The following is a 22,245-nucleotide window of genomic DNA, read 5'->3' as shown; positions in this document are numbered from 1 at the left end:
TTATAATTTTTTTTTTTTTTTTACTTTACCTAAAGCATTGTGGATAAAGAAAAATATTGGATTGGAGCAAATTGCAAAAATATGTTTATGACATTAATTTCTTTTTTTTTTTTTATCTATTTTAGAAAAGAAGTGAGAAGTTGTTTAATCTGTTCGCATTTTGAGTAAATATCTTTTACTATCATAATTAATTTAATGTTATATAAGCTTTAATTAGGTTTTCCTTCATTATCTAAAAAAAAAAAAAAAAAAGGTTTGTCTTAGTATTTAACATTTTACCTCTATAAATCAGAAGAAATAATCAATTGTCTAAATTGGAAGAAAAAATTACCTAAAATTAGAAAAGAATAATATAATATTGCCGATCTCATTTAAAAATATATATATAATTGTAAATGTAAGAGGACGTTATATTAAATATGAATGACAAAATACCCAACTATTACAAAGTATTTTGTCAGTAAAGAAAATATTTTCTATACGGAATAACTAAATAATTTAACAAGCCTCAAGAACTAATCAATAGTTTTTTCAAACAATAAATATATGGTAATAACGTTGACTAATATTGAGAGTCTAACTAATTAGTTATGTTATAAAAATTCTACTATATAAAGGTTTTTTTTTTAAAAAAAAAAGAGAATAATTATAATTTTAGTATATAAAATTTTACTACTTTTTATTTTAATGTCTCAATATTATTTTTTATCAATTAAGTGTCTCGACTAATAAATATTTTATAATTAAATACATTTAATTGAAATTTCTCAACGGAAAATCAAAATAAACTCCTTCACTTTTTTTTCCACTTTATATATTTCTTTATATTGTTAATTTTATCTTGTATTTAATTTCTATTTATTTTTGAGAAAAAATAAAATTATAAAAAAATTCTGATATATTTTTTTCCAATTTGAGATAGAAGACAATAAAAAAAAAGTTAAAGAAATAATTAAAAAAGATAAGTGAATTGAACATATGTTCATATTTGATATTGTTTATTGAGTAGAATTGTCTATTTTAATTTTTCGATAAAAATTATTTTAGCCTAATGTACTTAATAAAAAAATTATTATACACTTAATTAATAAAAATAATTAGAAAATAAATTTGGCAAAAATTACGTATCAACAGTATTATTATTTCAAAAAACAAAAAGCGAAAGACGCGGTGGAATCCGACGTTGCAAGTTGCAAGAGCGAGGTCCGTGCAAATTTCGCGGATTAGGACACACTCGGGTAAGTCTATCCCACCTGCGGACACACACAGATAACAGATTGCAAAACACCGGCAGAGTACAACTTGTTACTATTTATGAAACAAAATCTGATCGAAAAATCCAGACAAAAAGAAAAATCCGAAACAAAAAAAAAAAGAAAATTCTTGCCCCCACGCACAGGTCTCTTTCCTTAAACCCTTCTTCAAATTTCTCTTTCCGATTTAGGGTTTCTTTTATTGGTTCTCGATTTTGTCGGTAATTACTGTTTCTCGTTCATCTTCTCTCCCTCTAAACTCATAATTTAAGGAAAAAACAGAAAATAAAAAGAGAACACGAAGGTTTAATCTATCAATTAATCTGCATTGTGATTATATGATCTTATCAATTTCGATTTATTGTTGTTATGTTATTGAATTGTGCTTTGTTTGCTTTCTTTCGTCATGTTCTTGTGTTGCTGTTATCGTTCTCATTCTGTTGATAGGGCTAATGGATTTTGTTATGAGACGGTGCCGTTTAGGGATTCGAGAGCCTCAATGTATGCGTGTTTATTTCGAAACACTTTTTTTTTATTGGCGGTTAGGTATATGGAAATTTGGCGGGAATGCTTGTTAATTCGATCACTCTGTATGTTTTGTACAATTTGAAGGGTAATATGAATTCTCTTTTAGCTTTCAATTTTTGGTAGGAGAATTTCAGTGTATTTGATTTTATGGTCTTAATTGCTTTTCTAATTCCAAATTCTTCTGTTAATTAATGCTCACTCTTTTGTTTGTTGTAGATAATGGATTATTAATCTATTTGAGGTGTGTTTGTATATCTGCCCCTAGCTAAGTTTAGTACGTACATGACGTACAAGTGTTTTTGGGTAATGCAATTGAGTCAGATGAGGTGGGTTGATGTGATGTTCAATGCTTGTCATCCAATCCGTTGCATTTTGTTATGCTGGAGAAAGTAGAATATTGTGACGATTGAGGCATTTAGGGCAGTTGAAGCAAATTTTAACTTTTGTAGCATATTGGTGCATTTGTGGAATTCTGAATAATAATGCAGTTCACAAAGTGTAATTCATTTGTTGATGGCAAAAAGCATATAGAAAATGGGTCAATAAGTTACTCTTTGATGTCGATTCCTGAATACCAAGTATGGCCCTTAATGAGCTATCTTTTGGAGCATACCAACAACAATAACAAATAAGCTTAATCCCAATTAGTTGGATGGCCTATGTGAATTCTTTGTTTTCGTTTGGCTTTGTTCATAGTTAGTCCATACTAATGTCAAGAATTAATAAATCATTTGAGACAATTTCTCTCAATGTGGTTCTAGGTCTGTCTTTATCCCATTTAGCACTCTACACTTGTAATATATTGCACTTATGAACCAGAGCATTCGGGGGTCTATGTAGGACATGATGATACCATCTTAGACGTCCTTCTTTCATTTTATCCCCTAACTTGTCGTACTTGCACCTTTTGTCGGATGTGGTCATTTTTAATGTTGTCTGACAACAAATCCATTTTAATATTAGCACATTCAAGTTGCTTTTCACTTTGTTAGATATCTTCCTATCAAAGATCCAAGATTTGATTTGATGTTATTTCATTGATTCTTCTTAAATTGCATTGATTTATCCTAAAGATTGTGTTTCAATTGGAATGTGATTATTCACGATGTACAAGTATCCCCGCTAAGCATCCATGAGATATGACATGCACTATGGATTAAAGGTTTCTTTTGCTGGTATATAAGCTTTTTGCATTTGACATGGTTATTTTGGTAAGATGTAATCTTTTATCTTGTTTTCTTAAGCGGGGATAATACTCTTGAATACTTGTTACCAATGATGTGTTTTTGATAGAGCCAGATTTATATAGAAATACATCAGAGTTAAAATTACCCAAATATATATATATTTTTTATTTCACTTGTTTTGTTTGCTAGTGAATTTCTAATAGTTGTGTAATTATAGCAGCATGAACATAGAACTACATAACTAAGCAAGATGCTTGCAAAGGGATATGTGTCAGAGCAGATCTTTGGCCAGATACAAATTCATCCTTTCTCAAAATCAAGTCTCTCCCAGTTGGGAGGGAACGCTTCACATCAGTACCATGTAAATGACCTGAATGGTGGTCAGATTGACTGGCGTAAAGATCCCAGAATCAGTTGCTTTCGTGATTTGGTTAGAAACAGAATGTAAGTTTTAGGAGTTCTCCTTAACTCTTATCAAATACTTTCTCCTCCTAACATGAACTCCAAGGAAAATAGGAGATAATTTAAAGAATTTGTTTTGGTTATTCATCCTTAACATTTCATAAATTGTTCCCGTGTGTATGCAGTGCTGAAAGTTGTGAATTGGGAACAAATTATCAATGGCAAGAACAAGCATCTAATCTTGTAAATAGCTTAGAAAACCAATTGTTTATGGAAGCTTCTTCAAAGGTACGTTCTGTTAATTAAACTAACATTTGGACCAATTCCTATCTTTTTGTTTAATGTTTTATATGTTATAGCAAATATTCATGCAGCAAGGTGTCATCTTAAATCAGAAATTGTCTGTCTAATGACGAATCTAGTATATGACTTTTACATTTTTTGTATTGAGAAATCTATTAGACCCGGGGGCGGGCGGGGGGGGGGGGGGGTGTGTGGTGGTGGGAGGAGAACAGAAAAAGAGAAGTGTGAGAATGGCGTCTTAAACCTTAAAAGAATCAATTGGTTGCACTTCTTGTTTAGTTGAGGTTTCATGAAAGTGCAAGACAAACTTGTAATCTTTTTTTAAATATTTCCAGGAGGAGTATATGAATCAGGATGTGCTGAGACAGCGGTTACAGTGTCTATTGAAAAAGATGATGGTTGATTTAAATTGCAGCCAACTAGCATGCAGCTACACTGGACCCACATTCGAAGTGATGCCAACCTTGGGTTTGACTCATGGTTTCAATTCAGCAACAGTACCTCCTTTTGATCGGTTCACCATTGATATTGTTGACCACAACTCGATGGTGGCTGACAATACTGATAAATTTAGCTTCCTAAAAGGTAATCCATTGAATCTTCCAATGGATTTGTTGAATAATTTGATAATTCTCTAGTTTCATTTTCCATAGAACTTTTTTTTTCCTTTTACGCCACTGTAGGATTACTGGATGGGAACAAGCCAGAAGTTGCAAACATGTGCACTGATTCAAACATGAGGCAGATTTCTAATGAGATGCTTCTTTCTTCTGAAAGGAGTTCTACCGTTCCTACATTTTCTGAACTGAGTTCTACCATCACTACAAGTTCACATGGGGAAGGTTTTTCGGAGTTTGAAACTTTTGATGGTGGATCACTCTTTTCCAGGGGAGACTATCAATATAGTTTGGAGGCGTCATCCAAAGACAGTGTTCAACGGCAACTTCTTGCTCACGGTATGTGCATTTGCATATTGACCAGATTCTCCAAATTCCTGAGTCTCCATGATATATTAATTAATTTATTTCAGCCACTTTATTTTTTACAGCTGTCTAATTGGTCAATTATTAACTAAATCACAAATGTTAAGTAGCTCAAAGTGCAACTGATTGAAAGTAGTAATTACATCCTTTGAATATTTTGTTGCATTTTTTCCCCATCAGTGTACTAAACTTTATGAATTTTTCTTTTTATATTTTTTACTTTTAACTATACTTTCTCTTGAACTTCCTAAAGAAGATACTAATTGTGGAGAAAATTGAATTTCCACTATATCTTGGCTTAGTTTGGCCAATATGTGGATGATTCTCAGTATTTACCATGCCTCAAATTAATTCCTGATACCACTTGTAACTTTATGATTGTGGTATATGTCTGTACTACTTTCTTCATGGGTTTACGTTATAATGGTTGGTTATGCACTTTAGAACTTTAACATAGCTCTTAGTGATAACACATTTTCTCATCTGTATAGAGCTGGTCTGGTATCAGCAACGATGTAATACCATCACATAGTTAGAGCTAAATTAGTTGTGCATGCTTCAGAAGTTTATGTTATTTAAAACTGTTATCCGTGAATAGTTTATCTAATTTGTAATATGTAATCGACCTATGTGCTTAGTTTCTTTTCTTTTTTTTTTTTTTTTTTTTTTTTTTTTCTATCCCCCTCTCCCTCACTACCCTTTTTATTTTGTGATGTGGGGTTGTGTATTTTGCACATATAGATATCTATAATGCTTGTCATTGTTTTTCTATGTAACTTGCCCCATCTTATCTTTAATCGCCTCTTATCTTTTTTTGTGTGCTTTGTATTTTTCCGTCATCTTTTTGTTTTATAAGAGTGTTTTGCCCATTTTGAATTACTAATTTGTCAGGCCAATGAATCTGGTAATGTTTGCAGGTGTTGCAAATAACCAGAATGAAGTATTGAGGTTTTCATCTACACTGAGTGAAAGCTCGGAGATACCGAATTCAATCTTGCAGATCTCGGAACATGCTCCCCAATTAATTTCTGGAGACTCTATTTTTCCTAGTATGGATATTGGCATGATGAATTCAACTGTTGATCGGGTACTCCAACCTAAATTGGAGATCCTAGAGCAGAAACAACAGCAATCTTATTCATCATACAAGCACTTACATAAAGCATTGGAGGATGAAACACCTTGTTACTTTTCTGAAAAAATAGCTAGTAAGCATTTTCAGTTCCCATCTGAACAGTCACATGGAATCCATGTTGCTTCAGAAAGTTCTTCCCTTGCCATTTCAAAGGGAACTGCCGGCCTGGAAAAATCAAGCAACGATTCTTCTGTTGAACAAAGGATTTTACTTGCTTATGTCAGCCACAAGAGTTCAGCAAGTTCCAGGGGGGACTGTATGGTTTCTTTTGTTAACCACTTGCATTCAACTATGTGCAATAATTGCATGTGCTTGTGTGAACGTTTTTTTTCCCTCCTGTCACATTTTGATAACTGTCACAGTGCTGACTGCTATATCTGTAGTCCTGTCCGATATCAAAGTAATGTGAGTAAATGTCACCAAAATTTTGAAAATATGAACAATGGCCTTTTGAGCAATTCCAGCAATATTCCTGGTGGTGGTTCTGGCTTTTGCTCTTCAGAAATCATGCTGCCACTGCCACCCGCAAAACGTTTGAAGCGCAGCTTGCAGTGTTCCGAAAACTCGTTGCCTCCTTCAAAGGATCTGAAGATGGAGAAGTCCTCTTGTTTGCCATCTGAAAATAGATTTGCTTCTGTATTGGCACCATTATTGGCTCATCCCTTTGATCCAGAAGGACTTCCACCCTTGCAGCAATTGCCTGAATCTCCTGTATCTATTAATTCTGAGGTTCTGGAGGGGACAGTTGAATTATCAAAGCCCATGCGAAATTCTTCAAATGCTGATCAGACTAGGCAAAGTGCAGGTAATGAGTTTTCTAAACTCAGTGATGAGAGTTCGGGTACTCCTGAAGAACCAAGTATTGGTCCCAAAGCTGGGAAGATAGACCCTAGAAGTTTTAGTGTGATTGCAGATGCTGTAAAAGATGAACCTCATGAGTTGAGGTTTGATACCTCATCAGCACTCTCTGAAGAGCTTGGATCCACTTCTAAAGAGGAAGTGATACAAGTAATGCCTAATTGTGACCTTACCAAGCTAGATATTGAGACTGAAAAGGAAGATGTGAAGCCAAACCCAAAAGTACGAGGTGTTTCCTTGATTGAATTTTTCTCAGCAGATGAAATAAGGGACCATATATCAAGCCTTCGGCGGTGGATGGGTCAGGTTTGTGCATTGACTTTACTGCTTTGTTTCCTGAATTGAACTGTTATTAAAGGTTGCAGCTACAGATGAAACCTTGTGATTGCCTGTTATTTTCTTTTAACCATTTCTGTTGCAATTTATTTTGAAATATAGGCTGAAGCAATTGTTTAATTTGGATGGTTTATGCTGGAATTAGACCATGCAATTTCCGGTCCCATTGCTTTTTTCCTTTTAGAATGTGAGTACTGAGTTTGGTGGATCCAAATTTTAAATATTTTCATATCAACAAAATTAAAATTTTATTCATAGCCAGTGCGTAAATTTGTTTGTTCATATGCTAGTGCTTTCTTAGTATGTGTATAGTTGTCTCGTGATCTTACTGGGGTTAAATCCTTTGCTCTTCTTTCTGTCATGATGTGATTTGAAATGTATATTTCCATACCAGAATAATGCAAGATTCCCTTCTCCAATTACTTCACTGAAGTTGCATAAGGCTAGCTCTGACTTTTTGCTTTTGAATGAATGCTAATATGCTTCTGTCTTCTTTTAGAGAATATCAAAGGAAGAAGAGGAAAAACAAGGAGTGCATTGTGCCAATGATAATACATGTCAGTTGTGTGCAGCAGATAAGCTTTTACTTGCTCCAGTTCCAATATATTGCTCATCTTGTGGTTCTCGTATCAAGCGAAGTGTGATTTATTATAGTACCTCAGAGGAAAATGGTATGCGGCATTGTTTTTGTACATCATGTTTTAAGTGTCGAGGTGGGCATGTCAAATTCCATGGGATTACTATTCCCAAGGCAAAGCTGGATAAGAAGAAGAATGATGAAGAAATTGAGGAACCGGTAAGCTAAGGTAACATCTTTGCCTTCTCAGCTTTGTGAAATCCTAACACTTATTCTTCCGTGGTTTTTGATTTCATGCAGTGGGTCCAGTGTGACAAATGTAAAGGTTGGCAACACCAAATATGTGCTCTCTTTAATGATAAAAGAGACATGGAAGGGCAATCTGAGTACGTATGTCCCAAATGCTGCTTGGAAGAGATTGAAAGTGGAGAATATATGCCAGTACCAAATACTGCTGTTTTTGGTGCAAAAGATTTGCCTAGCACTCTGCTGAGTGATTACATACAGCAAAGGCTCTTCAGGCGTCTTCGGCAAGAGAGAGAGGAGAGAGCAAAGGTTTCCAGAAAGAACCTTGATGAGGTTAGTTGCCAACTCTGCACTAGGGTACTGTAATTTTAGCCATGCTCAAATTCAGCTTTTCTAGGGCAGAAGAAATACATTGCAAAGCAAAAATTGATGAATATCATCCATCTTCATTAGTTCAATGTAATTTGAATCAGCAATAAATTGTTTTTTATCAGTTTGAATTGAATGATCAAAATGATATCAACATGAAAGGCTAAGGATCAAATTGATAATACTAGAAGAAGTATTTAAAATTTAATGCACTCGAAGGTTACACTTGTTTGGTCATTAGGCTTTCATGGAATGTTTTATGAAACTTCTAAGAGTTGGTCAATAATGAATATCTTCTTTTTGGATCACATATGCTAAGGACCAGTCTAATCTTGTTTACAAGTAGAAATATAGATATGTGTGTGAATATGTGAATGTATCTTGAACATTTCTGTTATGAATAATCTGCAATCTTAGTTTCAGGAACTTTGGTTGATATATGATGTTCTCTTGGTTACTAGGTTCCTGCAGCAGAAGATCTTATTGTCAGGGTGGTGTTATCTGTTAATAAACAGTTGAAAGTGAAGCAACAGTTTTTAGAAATGTTTCATGATGGCAATTACCCTGAAGAATTTCCTTACCAATCAAAGGTGAGAGTTTTTGCATTTAACATAATAATTCATAGTTGAATCTATTTATTTTCTTCATAAAATTATTTTTGGACGTTAGGAAAACATTATTTGAAGTATTCAAAATAGCAGATGGTATGGCACTGACGTTACTTCAGCTTTCCTGTTAGACTGATTGCTCACCTTTTTTTTTGGCATGCTTTTGTTGGTCAAACCCTTAAACAAGATACTATCTGTTTAATTCCTCGAGGATAATAGAGTAATTTTACACAGGTTCTGAGATTGACCCACTGATATCTAGACTGACTGTCTTTGGTTTATCCTAAAAAATGGTTTTTTTTCAGGTTATTCTTTTGTTCCAGAAGATTGAAGGAGTTGATATATGCCTTTTTGGCATGTATGTACAGGAGTTCGGTTCGGAGTGCAGTCAGCCAAATCATCGTTGTGTTTATATCTCATATCTTGATTCTGTCAAATATTTTAGGCCAGAGGCAGAAACAGCAGTTGGAGAAGCCCTTCGTACATTTGTTTACCATGAAATTTTGGTAACCTTTTCATCTTCAGTTCTCTTTGATTTCTAACAACCTAGATTGTCTATATCTTTATTTATTATCTTTTTCCATCTTCAGATAGGATATCTCGAATACTGTAAGAAACGAGGTTTTGTGGCATGCTACTTATGGGCTTGCCCCCCTTTGAAGGGAGAAGATTATATCTTGTATTGCCACCCAGAGACTCAGAAAACGCCAAAGTCTGACAAGCTGCGACAGTGGTATGTCTCTTGCTTGCTCTCTCTGTAGTTGAATTTTGGCTCACTATTCTTGTAGGAGCATTATTTTGCACTCATCTTAAAGTGGAACCACTTGCTGCCTTTTTTTTTTTTTTTTTTTTTGCTCCAATCCCTATAGCTACTATTACTTTATCTGCCTTCCTTTTTCCCTCTTGACCTCTCTGCTTGTGAGCATATGTCTTGACTAATAACTGGTCCACATTTGCAGGTATCATTCAATGCTAAGAAAAGCATCCGAAGAAAACATTGTGGTTAATTTCACTAATCTATATGATCACTTCTTTGTTCCTACTGGGCAATTATACTCCAAGGTAACAGCAGCTCGTTTGCCGTATTTTGACGGGGACTATTGGTCTAGTGCTGCTGAAAATGTCATAAAAAATATAGAGCAGCAAAATGAAGAACATTCAGGGAGGAAGATGAAGAAAGTAATGACAAAGAGAACTCTAAAGGCCATGGGCCATACAAATCCTTCTGGTGGTGTTACTAAAGATATTCTACTGATGCAAAAAGTAACCTCACTAATCCTCTTTTTCTCAGAGTGTGTGTGTCTTCATGTGTGTTTGTCTTCATTTCTTTGTGCAATATTTTTTGGATAAACAATTATTAGGCACTTATCCTTTCATCCAATGTCCCATTAGGCCCAAAATTAATGTTTGGATCGATTTAAGATATTTAAAAGCTAACAGTTGTTCCAAAAGCTGAAATTTCAGTTAAGTTGATCATGAATCAATATTTCCGCCTTAAGCTGATCCACAAAGTTTAACTTTGGGTCTAATTGCACTTCAAGTGAAAGTTCTGCACAGTGGTAGGAGGTGTGTAAATTGAGTGTCTATCCATATTTTTAGTTCAAATGTGCAGTTAGTTATGTTAGATATTTCCATTTACAGTCAAATAGGTTTTTTTGACACGAATCTGCAGAAAAGGACAACGTAAAAAAAATCAATCCAACTTATATTTCTTGCACCTGAACAAATAGCTGGTCGCCGAACTAGCTCTGTGTTTCAATAATCAATAGAAACCATGTGTTGTGTCAATCAGACTTATCAAGGTGAATCATTTAAGGAGCACAATGATTTGGATTCCAAAAATATAACATGCTTAAAAAATTTATTCTGGTCAATGTTGGCTTCTGCTATTAGTCTAGAAGATACAGGATTTTATAGTGATCAATTAGCTTTTTGCATTTCCTGTTCCTGTAATTCTGGAACTGCTCTTTTTCTATCTGGATCTTAAGCCTACTTTTGTTGAAATTATGGATGTTTCTTGAATGACAAACAGATAGATGAACATAGTCGTTATATGCATTTGTCTCTATGCTATATCCTCCGACTTCATGAAACTGGAAGAAGCATAGATGAATTTAGCATATTGAAGTTAGGAGATCATTTTCGTTCTATGTGATTAGATTATTCCCAATGACTGTGATTATATTATTCTCAGTGACTTGTTCTAATTTCTCTCTTTACCTTTATCAGTTAGGGCAAACTATTTCTCCTGTTAAGGAGGACTTCATTGTTGTCCATTTGCAATTTGTTTGCACGTATTGCCACGAAGTTATATTAAATGGATGGCGATGGTGTTGCAGCAGGTGCAAAAATTTTCAGCTATGTGAAAGGTAAGCACACATGCTAATATATTCTCTCTCTTCTTCCCTCCCCTTCTCTTTCAGAAACAAAAAGTTTTTCCATCTATTTGCTGCTCTTTGGTGGTAAAAAATGGAGTTCTTATGGTTGAAACCTGCTTCTTCTCCACATTTTATGCCAAGTAATTGTTGTACATTTCATTGGTATAAATTCTAAAATATTCATTCTCAGGTGTCATAACGTTGAGCGAGGCCGCAATGGGGGAGACACACATACTATAAGTAGCAAAGAAAAGCATTTACTCTCTAAGGTGAATCCCAAAATCAAACTTAAATGATCTGTCTTTGTAAATATGAAGTTGGCACATCTCATTTACATTTAGTTATCTTTTCAGGTTATGGTTGATGATGTTCCATCTGATACCAAGGATGAAGATGTAATTCTGGAGACTTGGTTATTTGAAAATAGGCACATCTTCCTTGGCCTCTGTCAGAAGAATCATTATCAGTTTGACACGCTTCGCCAAGCCAAGCATTCCTCTATGATGATCCTGCATCATCTTCACAACCCAATAATGCCCACCGACAAGATCACCTGCAACATTTGCCTGCAGGATACTTGTACTGGTGACAGTAATGTTTGTGCCACATGCTGTAATAAGAAATTCAGTTCTTCCCGTATTCATAGGTCAGCGTACAACCCTTCTGTACCTAATGGTGAAAATGAGGATAAATATGCACAGCAGAAAATTCTTATGGTAAGAAGAAACTCCCTTGACATTTCTGCATCTAAAGCACTTTTCCAATTTGTTTTATTCCATATATCTGTAAGGTAATTATATCATTATTGTTGGTAATGATGAGTGTAATTTAGAGCACTTCAAAACTTCTATAAATTGATACTATGTTTCAGGAAATTTTAGATTTACCGTGTAATTTGTTGGTGCAGCTGAAGGAACTGCTAAATGTTCTACAGCATGCTGATAAATGCAAAGCAACCAGTAATGATCCTTGCCATTACCCAAACTGCCATCAAATCAAAAGATTGTTCCTCCATGGATCTAAGTGCACCATCCGGCTCAGTGGAGGTTGTAAGATCTGTCAAAAGTTGTGGTACATACTGAGATTGCATTCTAAAACTTGCGAGCAAACAGATTGCAGTATACCTCGCTGCAGGTTAGTACTTGAGACTTCCCATATTCTGTTCTTAAAGTCATGTTCTCCCTAAAATGAAGTCCCAAGTCACCATAGAAATCAAAATCCGTGTTTAAACTATTTGTGCTATATTTGTAGGGATTTGAAGAACCAGAGATTCCTAGGGAAACCGAACACACCAAGTATATAAGATAAGATCAGAAGGATAGTCAACAGTTCACAAGAAGTGTACAGTTTGTCAGGGAAGAGAATCAATTGTACAGTTAGCTGAGTTTTGAAGTTATGAAATGCAAAGCAAAGTTTTGATAGCCAAGTCATAGAAGTAATTTAGCTTTTCTTCTTTTTCGAGGATGGGAATCCTGGAGCTGATAACTGATAAGTAGATATGTTGAAAGTGAGATTTACTGATCGTAGTTTATAGGCAAGTCTTTTAGGCTGATTTAAGTTCTGAGCTTGATGATAATAACACTCATCTCGGGCCTCGGTTAACATGTTTGAGGTGTATAGCTGAACTAGTATCTCACTTCTCCGCTAATGTATAATCTTCTTATTGTATTTTATAGAAAGTAGACCTACATTCTACAAAGGATATAAGCTTGTTTCTAGTTTTTCTTTTCCCGGAAAACTCTAATTGTATAATTTACTTTCTTACAGGACAAAGTGAAAAACAGTTTAATCCCTGTCAATGAACTGAGTCACTGTCACGGTCGTCAAATTCAAAAGATTGCCAAAATGATAAAATAATATTCATCCAATCCCCAAAATTTTTCAAAATTTAATAGTATAATCTTTATATAAAATGAGATGATATTAGATCATTAGAATTTTGTTATGGTTAAATCCTTACATTGATGCCATTAGGATCGCCTAATTTGATTTGGATTGAGTCACAGTTAAAACTCTTTACTCCTCTTTGTAAATGTGTTTGAATCACAGTTAAAACTTTTCACTCCTCTTTGCAAATGTGTTTAAATAGAAATTGAATATAAGAGCTCTTTCCACATGTCCAACTGAAAATATATTGTAATTTTTAGTACTCTTCAAGTAAAAAAAAAAAACATGTAGCATCCAACAAAATAAATGAAGAATTAAAACATATAGAATCCAGTCAAACCATCTCAAATTAAATTATTCACCGACACGAGGGCGACAGGTGAAAGATTTTACAAGCTGTCAAAGTTGAAAAAATACAAACATTTTGATACAAACAATTTGGATAATGTGGAAGACAAGTCCAGTGTTTAATATGGCACTGGTCATTGCTACATCAAATCATCTACCATTGTACTAAAACATTAAAACAGGCCCCAAAAATAAAATCCTGAGAATTCTAACCAAAGAAAAGAGAGCTAAGAAAACAAGATCCCTCCACCTGGATTAGGACTTATAGCAAATCATAACTACATTTGATTAGTTAATTAATACACACTACTACACATCAAAGAGCTCCTAAAAAATCTGAAACAATCAATAATCCCATTAAAACCACCCCATCCAAACAAGATTCAGTGTCATCACGTTGTGAAGAAAGTCCATAGCTTCTTGCCAATTGAAACTTCACCGGGATGCTGAGACTCGTCTTCATCATCATCATCATCATCCTCATCACCATCATCTTCTCTACGTGACTCGCTCCAATGCTTGTCTGTCACGTCATACTCCCTACCCCCTTCAGGAGTGCCATTTACCTCCTCACTTAGTGCAGCATTGCCAACCAAGTTTCTGGTCGTATCATCATCCTGATTGTCTGAGACCTTCTCCATCTGACAAAACAAAATTAAATTTCAAAATCTGGATTATATTTTGTGTGTTACCACAGCACTGCCACCAGACAATCTGAACCAATCAGAAACCACTAAACATTGCTATATTGCAGAATACAGTCCTATAACCGATATGTCGACTCAAGTCGTATTGCAATATTTTTTTTTACAGCACTCACCTGTACAAAGTGTGCGCTTCCACCATTCTCACTAGCAATCCCGATTGAAGTTGGATCCTTGACACCATCATCTTCCTTATTTCCGCCATTGATCTCTGATAAGGCTTTATCAGTTACAACTGTGACTCCGCTGGTTGCATGAGACACAAATTCATGAATTAGCAATGCTAGAAAAAGTTGTATAACAACTTACAATTAATAATTATAGTGTGGGCACGTCAGTCAAGCGAATGCATGTGTTTTCATTTCAAAGGATCCAGAAAATTTTTCAAATGGCACTTCCTCGGACAGCACCTCTGCTATATAACACCAAACATTTTGGGTTGTTGAACACATGCAGCACCTATAATCTTTGTTTTGGCAGGGCCAATGCTCTGTTATTACCCCTTCTAAACATTTTTTTACGTAAATAGCTAATTGTGAATTGAGAACTTACCGTTTAGGCCGTCGAAGGTTATACCGCTTTTTGCCTGGAGCTTGCACAGTGGCAACTTTTTCTTGCCTCTTCCTTCGCTTCCCAGCTGTGACACTATCTGAGCGGCCCTCACTGTCATCACCATCATGCTCGCTTACTGTGTTTTGGGATGTTGGATTACGGTTACGTTTCCGGGCATTTCTTGGAATTCCTTTATCCATGAGACTAGACTCGTCGCGGCTTTCAGCTTTCAGATGGCTAGAATCTTCAGTCTCATTTGGCTCAAAAGATTCACCAAGTATAGCCTTCGCATCTTGCACAACTGCCTTCACTGAGCGTGTTCTACTAATTCTAGGCCTGCCTCTCTTATGAGCCTGGCGGCCTCGCTTTAAATCAGAAGCCTGAGAGACTTCCTGAACATCCGGTGCCTCACTGTTAATATTGCTCTGGTCATCAACTGACAAATCCTGGGTACCTTGAGCCTCTCTGATGTTAGAATCAGACTCAATCCTCTGGACATCCAATGTAGTATTTTCAATCGCAAAAGATAAGTCTTGTTCATTTGCTGTGGATTCTAATCTTTTTGATTCTTCTTCCATGTTCTCAGCAGGCAGAGACATCCCCTCAGTCAGATTTCGTATAGCAGCAGACTCAATCTTTTTACCAGGGGAAAAGCTAAAAATCTTTGATGTACATTTCCGGAGCCAAGAAACTGGAGATACTGAGTGAACTGCATTTGGGGATATATCAATATCTTGCCTTGCATCAACCTCAAGATTTTGATTATCATCTGCTGTCGAGTCATTATTAACTAATTGTTGCTTGGGAAGGATCTCTTCATTCTCAATTTCTTTAGAAGATATTAAATCAGAAAGCACAAACTCAGAAGTTATTTCACCACAGTTCTTACAATTCTTGTGTTGCTCAACAAATAAAATGAAGCGCTCTTTCTCTTTAATAAACTGTTCTCTATGATCTTTCAATTTCCTGCTAAGATCACCAAGCTTATCAATATCTTCTCGCATTTCAAGTTGTTGCTCTTGAAGATGCTTTTTATTTGCTACAATTTCTTGTCTTTCTTTTTCTAATGTAAGCCTTTCCAATTTCATTTCTTCCATTTCTCTTCTAGCTAGATCTCTTAAGAAGTTAATGTTGTTTAGTTCTCTCTCCTTCTCTTCTTCGAACAATTTGCTCTTCTCATGCAAAATTTTTTCCATCTCCTCTCGTCTTTTCTGCAAATCACTCTCAAGTTGACTCTTCTGAAGCTCAAACTCATGCAGCATTTGCTTTCTCTCACTTTGAGATTTCTCAGCTATAGCAGAACGTTCGTGTTCCATTTTCACCTCAAAAGATTCTTTGGCAATTTCAAGAGCTTCCAGCTCCCTTTTTACAGTGTCTTCCACTGCCTGTTTTTCATTTTTTATTCTTTCTTCTTCTGAGGCTTTCTGCTTTTCAAATTTATCCTTCTGCTCACTGATGCTCCTGAGCTCTTTCTCAATCATAACCCTTTTCTCATCCAGATCATCCCATTCTCTCTCAAAATTCTCTTTTTGCTGCTTCAAATCTTCGACCTCCTTCAAGAGCAGCTCCTCCTGAAGCCTGCACTTTTTTATCTCTTCCTTTAGTTCGGATTGCAAGCGAACATGCTCAGCCCTCTCTTCTTCATTTACTTTGAGCCGTTCCTTCTCCTCATGAATCTTCAGTAGCTGTTCTTCATTGGCAGCTCTTATCTTCTCAAGTTCAGTCTTGAGATTCAGAAAATTTTCTTTATCAGAACTCAGTTCCCTTCTCTCTGTCTCCAATTTCTTTTCCTCAGATCTGATAGTCTTCTCCCTTTCCTTTAGAACTTTTGATTTCAACTCAAAGTCTCTCTCTTTTTCCTTAAGCTTGTCCAATCTTTTATCCAGTGCTTGCTCTCTTTTTAGAATTTTCTCCTCCATGTGTTTGATTTCAGCTTCCTTCTTCTCCACTTCAACCATCTTGCTTTTCAGTTCCTCATCCAGAGATTTCCTCTTTTGGTCAGCTTCTAACTCAAATTCACGCTTTTTTTCATCTAAAATTGCATTATGCTCATCAATGAGCTTCTGAATCTCAACCTGTAGATTTCACATGCAAAGAAACAATAACTAATGAATGAGAATTACAGTAAGCTAGGAAAAAACAAACTACTTACAGCTCCATTATTCATTAATGATTACACAGCATAATTATAAACCAAGAAAACATCCATGCATAAGGACTTGAGTGTACATTCAAAAAAGGATAGGGAAAATATTCAGGATAAGTTTTCTTCCCCCTGTGGGGCAGCCTCAAAAAAGAAGGCTAAAAGAAGGACTTGAGTGTACATAAGGAAACATCCATTATTCATTAATGATTACACAGCATAATTATAAACCAAGAAAACATCCATGCATAAGGACTTGAGTGTACATTCAAAAAAAGGATAGGGAAAATATTCAGGATAAGTTTTATTCCCCCAGTGGAGCAGCCTCAAAAAAGAAGGCTAAAAGAAGGGGACAAATCCTTGACATAGCATACTTCTTTTTAAGTAGAATAGTACCATGCATAATACATGAAGTCTGTTATAAAAACCCAAGCATGTAAAAGAACAAAACAAAATGAATGTATCAAGCAGATGGGAAACATGAGCTTATCACAAGAGAAAAGGCTTGCAAATTTTCACACATCCATACATATCCCGTCAAAACAGAAATTGAAAAGACCCACTTTTTCTCTATCATTTAGCTTTTCTTCTAATTTGCACAACTCTTCCTCTTTCACCTCTAATTTCTTTCTAGTAGCATCGAATTCCTGCATATACCGAAAATATCATAAATATCACATTAGTTAAAGGATGAAAAACTCCACAGTATGAGAAAAAAAAATGCACCTTTTCTTTTAGAGTTAGATTAGCCAGCCTGCTGCTCATTTCATTTTCTTTCCTTTTCAAGGTTGAGTTTGCTTCATCAATCTTCTTCTGAGCCTCTTCAAGGTCCTTCTCCTTTTGCTTAAAGATCCTATCATTCTCATTTGCCCTCTCCTCTCTTTGGTTGATAATTCTTTGACCTTTGGATAGCCTCTCTTCCCCCTCTTGTAATTTTCTTTCCCATTCTCGCAAGTCCTCTCTTTGCCTAGAGAAAGCAGACTCATGTGCCTCTCTCCTGAGAAATGTAACCAGTTAAAATTGTCAAACAATAAAACAATCTGAACTTCAACAACAGTAGACACAATTATCGAAGGAAAAGTAGCATCTGAAGTAACATAGCAATGATCATTGAGAATACTCTGTGATGAAGGACAAGCGCTCCCTTCGAAGAGCACTTTCTCGGGATTCCACCTCCTGTGATTTCCTATCAATCTCCGAACTCTTTCTACTAACTTCAGCAAGACGAGCATCAACAGCACGCAATTTTGCCTCGACTTCTAGAGATTTCTCTTCAACACTAGTGATCAAAGCATTTGCTTCAGCCAATTTTGAATCGGCTGTAAATTTAAGTTCTGCATTTTCCGCACGCATCTCACACACTGCTTTCTCCAACTGCAGCACCCAACATCTCCAGAAATTATTTAAAGAATCATATTGTTCAGAGAAACTAGATTAATGTTTCACAGTAAATTGTGAGGAAGACAGAATATGGAAGAAGCTGAAATAAAAGGGACAACTATGCATGTAATTCAATCAAATAAAAATATAAACTAAGAATGCATTGTTTGATAAAAAGAACTAAAAAACATATTTTAGTAAATTTAATAGTCCAAATTTTTTTCAGATTCCATTGTGAAACTTTACACAAAAATTATAAAAATGAAAGAATGAACAATAAAAGAATAAGTTAGAATAGCATATTTATTGGATTAAAAAGTTAAAGAGACATTCTTAGAAAACATATATATAGGCATAAACGCTATATGTTTAGTATGCCATCCATGTACAAGTTATGGTATTTTAAACACCAACTTTCATGTAGAGTATCACATGTGAAATGTTGGGTATAAATATTTTTTTAGTTAGATTTAAATTAAGCGTTTTATATTATAATTATACAGTTTATATTATTACAAAATTCAAAAAATACTCACAGCACATGCACATTGAGCTTGTTTAATATACAGTACATTTTAAAGAGTTCTTTAAATGAAAAACCTACAAATATCCAATTACCTTGACATACATTATCTAAATGAATATATTATCAAATCCAAAGGTCAAAATACGACCCTTTAGCGAAAAAATTCTTTCAATGCAAATTTAAAGAAGAGGAAATCATGTCAGTAATGAGACTTCCTCCGACTCTAGTGTTCTAGAGGTTAAGATTGATGTTTATGCAGTATATTCTCATTATATAAAATATTAATGTGTTTGTCTATAAGAATTAAAAAAAAAAAAAAACACAAATCTTACATCAAGCACACACTGTTTCTCAACACCCAAGGCCTTCCTCAAATTCTCTTCTCGCCTCTCAGCATCAGAGATTGCAATCAAATGTGCTGCTTGTTCTCGTTTCAATGATTCTGTAGCTTCTGAAATTGCTTGCTTGAGTTCTTCAAACTTAGAACCCCACTCCTTCTTCTCAATCAACAGAAGTCCCATATTATACTGATAGTCAAACAGCTGGGACATAAGATGGCAGATCACATTAGCACCACAATATAAACACAATAAACTCACTCTCAATAGAAATAGACACTAAAAACATTAAGAAAAAATCCCTAAACTCTAAAATGCATAAAATAAATAATATGTAAAGACAGTAACACTGCAGATGACAATAATAACAATATCAAGTTCCTTTGTCTGAGATAAAAATAAATCTCTATGCATCCATTGCTTACATCTGTAACTTCAGTCATTGCTTCCAGTCATGTGATTTTGCAGCTCAAATCCACGTTAATAGAGGTTTAAACAATTTTCTAATCAGCACATACTTTTTATAAGAAGGCCGACTGCTATACACCATCAGATTTCTAAGTAGCATGAGGTCGGCCAGTGAGACGATGGGGATAAGCTTCATTGTCAAGAGGAAAACAGCCTGGATCACCACCTAACCTAGCTAGGTTAAGAGATAATTAAGCATGCCATGACGTTGCTAGGATCTCATATAGACCCCACACCTGTAACTTCTTAAATTCCTCGGGTTTAAGTCATTTTTCAGTGACTGTTTTCTCTTAGAGTTCCCTATTTGGGAGCTTCAATCCTTGTAGAACAAGGAGAAACGTCCAAGATTTATACAGGAAAAAATGTATAGAAAATTCTACATTCAGTTCAAGTTAATGCTAAGCTAGTTGATTTACGTCTCCTCTTACTCTGTGATTCTATGTTATTTTGGATGGCTCAGATTATACTTTGAAAGGCCAAGATCGGGTTTTATGATGGTTTGAAGATGCAATAGGGCTTGATGGTAAGATTTGAGAATAGACCTGGCCATTTATTTTCCTTGTTCTGTAAACAGAAATCTTGATTGATCTTTTGATCTCTTTATTTTATTCTATCAATATTCTCTTACCTGCTCTACCATCAAATGAGAGTTAAGGTTAGCTTTCACCAAAGAATCTCATGAGCTTGGATACTGGATTCTCAAATGACATTGAGAAGACCTTCATACATACTCATGGTCCCTCTTCTCCTTCTCTGTTTACACCTTATGTGATCTTACCTTTCATTCCTCCAGTTTCTGTTTAATATTTTGCATTAACTACTTATTTCTGGCTGCAGAAAGAGTGGCCACCTCTTCTGAATAAGAAGACTAACTTTTCTTTTGCCATCAGACTTCATTATTCTCCAAAAAAATCGAAAGCCTAAGAATCTATAGTTTTATACACTCCTCATTCGTTTAAAAACCTAATTAACCAAGCCTAAGTCACAGCAAGCACCAATTAAAAAATTGGTCAAAAATTTTCATTTATCAACTACCCATTAAATGAATGAGGCTTCTCATGCACTGTATACTGCTGCCCCAGAAAATGCATAGTGATAAACATTAAACATGGAACCTATTACAATCAAAAAGTTTGATGGGCAGCCAAAAAACATCAACGACGTTAAAGCAATTTGATCATCTTTGTGTTTCTTCAACAGAGTAATTTGGTTGCGAGCAAACATCCAAAGTAACCTATTAATCCACTCATAAAGACTTTCGCACACCCACACTCATGAAATAAACATTGAAAAAAGCTTTTGATATTACTGCGTTCATGTATAATTTTAATGGAGGACCGAAGAACACTTGGTGTAATATCCAGATGTTATAGAGAACATAACGGTTTCTTCCAATCCTCACTTTGCATAAAATATCCATGTAGGAGAACACTTGAGCATGGGGATGAAACTTGGCATGTCAAAAAAGCTGTATATGCTAAAGGAGAACTAGAAAAAAGCCATATTAATTGCCAGCGCTAGGAATGCACCCATATCTGGTACTCACAAAAGAGTCCAAGTAACTTTGACAGCAGTCATAATTTAGTCAAAACCCACTAAATCGTGGTTTGATGACGATGGTAGCACAAGAATTTACTATCTTCATCTGTACTCTTGTTCTCAGTTTTGCTATTCTGATAAAAACCAAGCTCAGTCCGAATCTACTTGTAGCCGGCTACTTAAAAGCACCAATTATACCCATTTACACAAAGAAAACAAAAATCTATAACCACTAAAAATTTTTAAAAAATAGAACTTTAAACAACATCAAGAATTCATCCACAAATGATGTGAGTTTCGTTTTTTGAAAAAAAAAAAAAAAAAAAAAGGAAGGGGGAAAGTTACTGACCTCTTTTTCGAGCTTGGAAATCTTCAGTGCCAATCCATCATCATCATTCAAGGCAAAACCCACGCCATTGGGTGTCACCGGCTCAGGAAAAGCCACACTCTTCCCTTTCAAAACACTCCCATCGCCAGAATTCAGGACACTTGGGCCGTTAGCATTCGTATTCGGATCCGACCCGACTCCACTCTTCTGGTTCTCGCTCCGTGGCATGGGCGACCAGCCTGACCACACTTTCCTTTGCGGTGTAAACATCACGAGACGCTCCACAATTGCCTATCAACTATCCCCAAATCTGAAGATCCCAAATTCAACCTCATAAGAAACCTAAAAACCCCTAATATCTTGAAATTCAATACCACAACCACCAAAAAAAAAACTCCAAGTTAGAACAGTCAAGAAGCAAATATTACATAGAAAAATATACGAGAATTGGCAGTTCACAAATTCCAAAGAATCCGTGTAATTTTCAAATCCGTTAATTAACGCTCTTGAGATTTTCCACAGAATTTCAAAACCCTAGACCGGACATGAACCGGGTTCCCAAAATCCGGCTGAATGTGGATTTGGAGTCCGATAACGTCTACAAACGAACTTTTCTCTCCGTTCTCTCTCTTTTCAGCCCACACTTTTGTGTGTGTCTGTGCTGTGTGCGAGTGAGCGGATCACTAACGTTACCTCTTTTTTTTTGTTATTTTATTCGTGGGTCCCATCACTCACTAATTCCAGCTATGAAAATACCATTTTATCCTCCATTATTTTTTTTTTTTTTTGGCAAAATGCCAGAATTTCATTACAACAACAATGACTTTTTTTTTTCAACTTAAAAATTAAAATAATCTAAAGTGGTAATG

At 35.3% G+C, this 22,245-nt stretch overlaps 2 protein-coding genes across 6 annotated transcripts; one reads left to right on the top strand and one right to left on the bottom strand.

The window, feature by feature from the left end:
* Nucleotides 1-1,176: 1,176 nt before the first annotated feature.
* On the top strand, nt 1,177-12,862 carry LOC105638693 (histone acetyltransferase HAC12). Of its 5 annotated transcripts, none has more exons than XM_012222536.4 (17): nt 1,177-1,238; nt 3,189-3,412; nt 3,556-3,658; nt 4,009-4,258; nt 4,357-4,629; nt 5,574-6,955; nt 7,485-7,781; nt 7,863-8,141; nt 8,639-8,767; nt 9,091-9,291; nt 9,376-9,518; nt 9,745-10,048; nt 11,015-11,154; nt 11,354-11,432; nt 11,517-11,879; nt 12,071-12,297; nt 12,415-12,862. In XM_012222536.4, the coding sequence occupies exons 2-17, from the start codon at nt 3,219-3,221 to the stop codon at nt 12,464-12,466; spliced, it is 4,416 nt and encodes a 1,471-aa protein (XP_012077926.1). In that variant the 5' UTR covers nt 1,177-1,238; nt 3,189-3,218; the 3' UTR covers nt 12,467-12,862. The 5 variants fall into 5 exon arrangements, with proteins under 5 accessions (XP_012077926.1, XP_012077924.1, XP_020536830.1 ...); XM_012222534.4 differs by lacking the exon at nt 1,177-1,238 and adding an exon at nt 1,245-1,399; XM_020681171.2 differs by lacking the exon at nt 1,177-1,238 and adding an exon at nt 1,245-1,399 and having other exon boundaries at nt 3,186-3,412.
* A 510-nt stretch (nt 12,863-13,372) lies between these two features.
* LINC1 (little nuclei1) lies at nt 13,373-22,056 on the bottom strand. Its single transcript, XM_012222538.4, has 9 exons — nt 21,805-22,056; nt 21,398-21,686; nt 19,036-19,245; nt 17,918-18,171; nt 17,524-17,794; nt 17,361-17,444; nt 14,655-16,729; nt 14,219-14,348; nt 13,373-14,039 (listed from the first exon to the last, which is right to left on the bottom strand). The coding sequence occupies exons 2-9, from the start codon at nt 21,644-21,646 to the stop codon at nt 13,791-13,793; spliced, it is 3,522 nt and encodes a 1,173-aa protein (XP_012077928.1). The 5' UTR covers nt 21,647-21,686; nt 21,805-22,056; the 3' UTR covers nt 13,373-13,790.
* Between the last annotated feature and the right edge of the window lie 189 nt (nt 22,057-22,245).

This window comes from Jatropha curcas, chromosome 4, assembly GCF_041381405.1.
Source record: "Jatropha curcas cultivar XTBG-Jc1 chromosome 4, XTBG_Jcur_1.0, whole genome shotgun sequence".
NCBI lineage: Eukaryota > Viridiplantae > Streptophyta > Magnoliopsida > Malpighiales > Euphorbiaceae > Jatropha > Jatropha curcas.
Note: the sequence above shows the minus strand (reverse complement) of the source record. Positions and strands in the feature narration are given on the sequence as shown.

What these genes read in the sequence shown, in the direction of transcription:
- LINC1 (XM_012222538.4), bottom strand. Translation starts at nt 21,646, where the DNA reads ATGTTTACACCGCAAAGGAAAGTGTGGTCAGGCTGGTCGCCCATGCCA. An exon ending in TTTCCAAGCTCGAAAAAGAG is followed by an intron (nt 19,246 to 21,397) that starts GTCAGTAACTTT and finishes CTTATGTCCCAG; the next exon opens with CTGTTTGACTATCAGTATAA. An exon ending in AGCTAAATGATAGAGAAAAA is followed by an intron (nt 16,730 to 17,360) that starts GTGGGTCTTTTC and finishes TGAAATCTACAG; the next exon opens with GTTGAGATTCAGAAGCTCAT.
- LOC105638693 (XM_012222536.4), top strand. Translation starts at nt 3,219, where the DNA reads ATGCTTGCAAAGGGATATGTGTCAGAGCAGATCTTTGGCCAGATACAA. An exon ending in TTCGGCGGTGGATGGGTCAG is followed by an intron (nt 6,956 to 7,484) that starts GTTTGTGCATTG and finishes GTCTTCTTTTAG; the next exon opens with AGAATATCAAAGGAAGAAGA. An exon ending in TCTGACAAGCTGCGACAGTG is followed by an intron (nt 9,519 to 9,744) that starts GTATGTCTCTTG and finishes CCACATTTGCAG; the next exon opens with GTATCATTCAATGCTAAGAA.